A 7,067-nucleotide genomic window follows, 5' to 3' on the forward strand; every position below is an offset into this window, starting at 1 on the left:
CCAAACCACTCATTTATAAGCTGCTTTTGGAAACCAACGAAAAAAAAATTTAACTAATATATATATATATATATATATATACACCACCAGGCACAAAGGGAGGAGGGGCAGGGAAAGGAAGGAGTGGGGAGAGAGGGGAGGGGAGGGGAGGCCGAGCGCTCAGGTGAAATTAAAATTGGAGGTCAGTTCCCGGATCCGATTCTCTCGGTTCATTTTCTTGAGTTTCATTCTGCGATTTTGAAACCAGATTTTGACTTGTCTGTCTGTAAGGTTAATGGTCTTGCTAATCTCCAGGCGGCGCTCTCGCGTCAAATACATATTGAACAGAAATTCTTTCTCCAATTCCAGCGTCTGGTGTTTAGTATAGGGGCACCTCTTCTTCCTTCCGCTCTTTGCTGTCAGCCAATTTCCTGTGGTGTTTTCTGCCTTTATCTCCTCTGTTAAAAATAACATTATTTACATAAGTATCCCTGAAGAGGCAAACCCTCCAGCACGCTGCAGCCTTTGCCAGCCTGCTGTGGGGTGGCTGAAGGAGCACAGAGGAGCTGGCTCTCGCCCCACAGGCGTGGCTGGTAGGGTCCTCTTGGGCTCATGGCTCTTAAAATATCTTTGGAGTCTAGACTTACATGAGAGAGGGACAGAAGGTCCTTGCCTCTAAAGCATTTATTAGATTTAAATTACCCCAATCCACCTTGATCTAGCAGATTCTGAGTACTCCCGCTCTCCCTCAGCTTGCTGGGCGCTCGAAACCTCACCAGGCCCTCCCTCCTTTCTGTTCCTTTCCAGCTTTGGAAAACTCCAACCAGAAGGAAAAGCAGTCTCCAGGCCCCAGGCCAGGCTGCGGAGTCTACCCGGTTGGCTAGGGCAATTCCCAGAGAGCTTTGACCTCTTTCAACTCAATGGAGGTATGTCATCTCCGTCTCTGCAGCCAGAAGCCATTGCAGTTGTCCCTGCACCCGACCTCCAGCCCTTGCTCCCACCTGAAGTGCCACAGAGTGACACTTCCCCATTCAATTTCCCATCACTAGTTCTTTCTCTCTTGGCCATTCCCCTCAGCTGTGAGTAGCTGAGGCAAGAGAGTTTGTACAGGCAACAGAGGTCAGGGGCAACAGCTGAGTGGTTCTCAGACAACTGCCCTGGACATAGGACCTAAGGTCAAGGGAGAGAGGTAGCCTGAGGCAATGCAGCCTCTTGCAGATCTTCTGCCTAGTCTAGGTAGATATTTATGTCTGCATGTATGCATGTATTCCTGCAGAGATGCACGCACATATAGATATGCACACATGTGTCTATTTATATAAGGAGATACTATAATATTGTGTGTATTTCTCATTATCTTATTGATAGCTTCTCTCCCTGGACCACATTCTTGCTGAAATGAACTGGCCTTACTCCTCAAGCAGCAGAAGAGACCTTGGCCATCTTTTCTAGGGAAAAACCCAGAGTCCAGAGACTAGAGAGCGGCATCCAGCAAAGGACTCTGCCGGTGGCTCTTTGTGCTATCTCCACCCATGACAAATGAAACCGCCAGGTTCCTGGATCTTATCTTGATGGGGAGTGGGGTGGGGACCCTAGGGGAACCAAGAAACACCAGAAAAAAAATGCAAACTTGAGACTGTAGTTTAAAACATCCAAATGTCCTTAATTCTGCTCCCACCTCTGCCACCTGCAGCCTCTTGACAAATTGTTTAAAGGCTCTCCACATCTAACTCTGTCCTGTTTATTTTCTTATTGGTGTTGTTGGGCTTGGGGGGAGGGGAGAAATTACAAATGGGGAAGTCTGGCTGAAAGCCCTTTAGCCTTTGGCTTGGTGGAGACACCAAAATGGAAGAGGGGGAGGCAAGAAAGGCACAAAGTACAGACTGAGAAGGATTAGTTGGGGCAAGAGGGCTTCGGTTGTTGTGGGAAGGGCAGGAGAGAAAGGGGAGTCTACAGAAATGGGGGCAGTTTGAGTTAGGAGGTGGACTTGTTAACCTTGACTTTGCTTTGGTGGGGCTAGAATGCAGCTTTTCCTACCCTAAATCTGCACCCCGACCAAACTCAGGGGCTGGGGAAAGGGTGTAAAATTAAACTTTCATGTTGCACATGTGCCACAATGAAGGTTTCATGGATGTGTGTACCTCACTCTCCCCCTCACCCTCATGAACACTCCTCATCTTCTGCCCAGGGTCTCCATGAGCTGATTTGCTAAGGCCACCTTTGCAGAGGAAACCCAAGAGGGTAAGGCTCTGCCCTTGCCCGCCAAAAGAGTATATGTGCATGTTAAGAGCGGGCATGCGTGAGAATGCGCTGAGCATGAAAGAGGGGTATGTATGAGTGTGACACTGGTCACCGCCAGGCATGCCTGTGCGCCGCATCCATCTATAAGATCGAGGCAGCCCCCAGACCCCTCAGTTCTCACTAGCCCATCTACCTCTACACCCATTGAGCCCCTCTTATATACGGCCTCTAGTAGCCAGTGCCAAGGGGAACAGCATTATTTCTCTTCTCCTAGTTGGGCCTTTTCTGATGCTTTTGGCTCCAACTTTTTGGGGAAAGTCAGTCCCCCTCAGCCTCACTTCACTGTTCTCATTTCCTCCACATTCTTTCTCCAGGTGTCAGAGAAAGGTCTTGAAGGCTCCTGGTTCCCGCAGCAGAAATGAATCTTGAACCCTGAGCTTGAACTCTGGCTAGACTTTCTCCAACCAAAATCAAAATGAAATGCAGCTAAAGCCATATTCCCTTTCAGGAGAAAACCGCTTGCCATGCACACAGAAATTTCCAAACCACTCATTTATAAGCTGCTTTTGGAAACCAACGAAAAAAAAAATTTAACTAGAAAAAAGGGGGAAAAAAAACTTAGAAAGGAGACAAAAATCTTACAACATTCCAAATGCCCTTTTCCAACGCTATGCCCAAGCTAGGCGTCTGGGGGAGGGAGAGACGTGGCGGGCAGCCCTTTACCTCCACCTCTTCCGGCCCCAGCCCGGGTGCCTGAGGCCCCCAGGCCAAGCCAGAAACCGCAGGAGCCCAAACCACACGCATAAATAAGATCCACAAAGAACAAATCGCGCTTCGCAGGAAACAATTTTCAACTGGGAAAACGCAGTAAAGCGAAATCTCCTTTTCCCCCAACCTTCCCTTGGCCCAAGATCGCCATTTTAAGTTTCTTGCAAGCATCTGACCTGAGGTGGGGGAACATCAGCCCCCCAGGACAACAGCGTAGAGCAAGTAAGCCAAAGCCAGCACGCATCCGAGAGCGGTCACCCGCCCTGGGCAGCACAAGGCGCCTGCAGGCCCCGCCGCCCCCCGGGTGCGCAACACCTCCGGGTCTCAGCGCCCACGGCCAGCCCGGCACCTCCACTTCGCCGCTTACCTTCCCTAGCCAAATGACGCGCCACCAGCCTGGCGCTCAGCAGACACGAGTCGCAAGCCGGGTTCGCATTCCCAGGACCGTCCAGGGCCTTCTCGGCCCAACCCTCTCCCTTTTCCTGCCCGGGCCAGAAAGACTAAGTACCCGAGCGTCCCAGCCGGGCCACGGCCCAGGAGGCCTTACCTTTCGCTTCGTTATCCGAAGTGTCTGGGCTGGAGTCCGCGGTTTTGGCTCGCTCCTTCTCGCTCTCCAAGGGGCTGCCTTTTGGGCCCGCCAGGCTCTGCTCGGTCTTGATCTCATTGGGGCTAGGGGTCTGGCTGTCTGACTTGGGGGTCTCAGGGAAACTCACTTTGACCCCAAGCTCGGGTGACTCCAGATGTTCTGTGCGCGGGTTGAGGCTGGCCCGCTGCTCAAAAGGGGCTTCGAAGTCGTTGGCCCCGGCACAGTGGGGCGGCTTGTCCAGCGCGGAGTAGCTCGGGCTGGCGCGGTAATAGCTGGGCACAGGCACCTCGTGCTCCCCGAGGCAGGACTCTTGCAGGGGGTGGGAGTAGAGACCTGCCTCGGGGCCACTTTTCGCCCGCTTCTCTGCGCTGTACATGCAGCAGACATTCTCCTCCTTGACACTAGGTGGGTAGGAGCAGGAGGACAGAGGCCTGCCAACAGGTTGTTCCAGACGGTAGGCGGCTTTGGGGTCACCCCAAGAGTCCAGCTGGGAGAGGTAGGACGGGTAGGTGTTGAGGGCGAGGTTGGGGCTGCTACCCTCGTCCCTCTTGGAAAGCGAGGGCGCGAGCCCGCAGCCCCTCATCACTCCGCAGTTGAAGTCACTCCCAGATTGCATATACATGCCTGCACTCCGACTATAGCGCTCTCCTCCGCCCGGCACAGCCAAGGGCTCCGCGTATGAGTTCGGAGTTACATTGCGAGGGCATGTCATTTTCAGAGAGAGGGGTTTTTAAGAAGCAATACTACAGCGGAGAAGCTGACATCTTTTTTTTCCCCATCCGGGAGGGGGGGGGCGGTTGGAAGAGAGGGAGGGAAAAGAAGGGGAGGGGGGAACATCAGCTCCATAATTATCCGCGCATTCAGTCCTCACCATGTGACGGCTAGACCAATGGGATTTGAAAATGGCCTTGATGATTCAGACGGCCGTGACGTCAGCGGGGTCAAGTTGTCGGCAGGCGGAACGCGCAGCGTGGAGTAACAGCGCCACCTAGCAGCCGCCTCGGGGTAGGGGCGCCGGAGCCCTTCCCCACGAACAAAGGAAGCGCCCCCGGGGCGGCAGGGGCAGGAGCGGGGTGGAGGGGAATGGGGGGTTCTAGGGAGAATGGGGTTTGTTTACCCGGGAACCAGACTGTAACTCTTGGGGAGAGGGAGCCGAAGGGGGAAGATGCGGGAGAGAGGGAGAGAGCGAGGCAGCTCGGGGCTCAAAACAGTCAAATTCAAATTAAAAGGTCAAGGCACGATACAGGTACTTACTCCCCTCTCCTCACTTCTCCTTTTCCCTCCTTTACCCCCGCCCCTGCTTCTTCTCTTGGGTCGGGAGTGGGGCGAGGTTTGGGGAGTGGGGAGGCTCCAAATGGTCAGGGAAGGGGAGAAAAAGTTAAAGAATCCCAAAGGGGACTAAAGTTTTTGTTCTCCAGCGTCCTAATTCATCAAGCTTGGCCCTTGGGCCTGAGAGCTTAGCTCAGGGATCGCGGGTCTTGGAAGTTGGTTGAATTGCAAGTTCCGTGTGTGTGTGTGTGTGTGTGTGTGTGTGTGTGTGTGTGTGTGTGTGTGTGTGTGTGTGTGTGTTTTGCAGGGGTGGTGGTGACAGGGAATCTTCAGTGTATGGTGTGGACTAAGCAGGAGGTCACTATCACTTCAGGGCTAATCCGAGAAAGGAGGTTCTGACGGGATCTAGGGGTCAGGGGAGGAGGAAGCCGGCGACCAGAGCCACGAGTTCCGCATCAGGGAGTGCAGCCTAGGCCTGGCTGGGTGGGCGGCTCCTGGGTTACCATCTCAGCGGCAGGAAGACTTTGGCCTTGGGATCCTTTCTTCTGCTTTGCTCCAGGCTCTAGCAGTCCTCTCCTTCCAACTGACCTTGTCCCCACTAAGACAGGGAATATTCCCAGGGAGAAAAAGAGAACCGATCCCGGCCTCAGCCAGTTTGGGGGAGTCGCGTATCATACAGGAAACCGGGATACCAGAGGTGACAAAATCCGACCCAGAAAATTGTCCTTTACAGAGAGAATGAGCTGGGCATTTTTGAAAGGAGAAAAGGGACGAGTCTATTTTTGTAGTTATTTTTTTAATAAAAAGAAGAGAAATAAGGAGCGAAGTATGTCTCAAATAGTTCTTTCCGTTTCTCCATCGCCTTTCTCTCAAAGCGAACTAAACTCTCCATGCCTTCCTTAGGAAACGGAATCTGGAGAATAACTTGTTTTTCCGGTCGCCCCACATTTCCTCCTGGAAGAAGCCGCGGATTTCTGACTTTCCGAAGGGCTGGAGCCTGGCAAGGAAAGGGCTGGAGCTCCCGGCACCCTGACTGCTTGGAGGAGTGAGAAGGCTGGATCGCTTATAGGGAGGCCCAAGCCCGCGGCTGCTAGAAGGAGACTTCGGAAAGAAATCCGGGCATTCGCTTATCCAGGAGGCCAGAGAGAAGGCGCAGAGGTCCCTGGACCCGGGAAGAACTGGAAGAACATCTGTAATGTGTGGCTTATTTGCAAGGCCAGCCAGGGGAAATTTGAAATGGTTTTGTGTTTTCATTTGCAGGGGTCGCAGTGGGCTCGGCACAGGGGTTGGCCCGGGCAAGGTTAGGCTGTTTAGGCCCCAGAGGAGACTTGGGACAGCCCAGGCAGCAGTCAATCCAGGGAACCATTTGTCCCACCACTCACCCCAAGGGAAACCACAGAGACTTTATGGCCACTCTGTTTGTATTATCTGCATAAGTCTTTCCCCACCAGTTTGATCGAAACTGTTCACTTTTATGAGGACCCAACGAAAATTCCCCGTCATATTTATCAGCCGGGAATAAAAATTTAGTATGAGAACTGATATTTCCTCATTTATGGGGTGATGAAATTAAAGACCAAAGCAATTGAGAATTATATGGCTTTGGGGGTTCCCTCCCCCCTCTTTCTCATCTCCTTTATTTTCCTGTCTGGTGTGCTTTTCCCTGGAATTTGGCATCCCAGTCCTCTGCCCTTGCCTGGATCTCTTGGACCCTCTTGCCCATGCCCAGGTGCCGCTTGTTCACCTCAGTCTTTCTTGTTTTTTCTCTCCGTGTTAGTAGCTGGGGGCCAGGACAGCGCTACCGCGAGCCTCTGCCAGTCCAGGCTGTGATCTGGCTGGAGCGGCAGAAAGGTTACAAAGAGCCTCACAGAGGAAGGGTCTGAGCCCAGCCTGGGAGGGGGCGAGGGAGGCGGAGGAGAAAGGGTGAAAGAGACAAACTCCAGATTACCTCTCAAAATCTGTGAGCCCCTGGGCTTAACCTGAGGAACCAGAGGGAGAGGAGTGGAGTCACTGGCCTTAGGACCTGTCTCCCACTACCAGCCCGACCCCCACCCCAAACTCCTTCCTTACCTCTGACATGGGGCAGGGGGTGGGGTGGAATGAGATTCTTCAGAATCCTTGCCATTATTAATGGAAATAACCCCCCGAGGGAGAAGGAACCTCCTGCCTCGACTCCTACCTTCTCACAAGAAAATAGTATTTAAAGTTGAAATAATTAGAAGTA

The 7,067-nt window shown here is 52.8% G+C and overlaps 1 protein-coding gene and 1 long non-coding RNA gene across 2 annotated transcripts; one reads left to right on the forward strand and one right to left on the reverse strand.

Annotated features, from left to right (window-relative positions):
• Positions 1–87: 87 nt before the first annotated feature.
• Positions 88–4,399, reverse strand: HOXC10 (homeobox C10). The gene is made up of 2 exons (XM_011375778.2): positions 3,536–4,399; positions 88–437 (listed from the first exon to the last, which is right to left on the reverse strand). Exons 1-2 carry the CDS (start codon positions 4,284–4,286, stop codon positions 160–162), a joined length of 1,029 nt encoding a protein of 342 aa, XP_011374080.1. The 5' UTR covers positions 4,287–4,399; the 3' UTR covers positions 88–159.
• Positions 4,400–4,643: 244 nt separating this feature from the next.
• LOC111729711 lies at positions 4,644–6,381 on the forward strand. The gene is made up of 2 exons (XR_002776351.1): positions 4,644–4,820; positions 5,747–6,381. It is a non-coding gene; the product is annotated as an uncharacterized LOC111729711 (long non-coding RNA).
• The last annotated feature ends 686 nt before the right edge of the window (positions 6,382–7,067 follow it).

Source organism: Pteropus vampyrus, unplaced genomic scaffold (genome assembly GCF_000151845.1).
Source record: "Pteropus vampyrus isolate Shadow unplaced genomic scaffold, Pvam_2.0 Scaffold276, whole genome shotgun sequence".
Taxonomy (NCBI): Eukaryota; Metazoa; Chordata; class Mammalia; order Chiroptera; family Pteropodidae; genus Pteropus; species Pteropus vampyrus.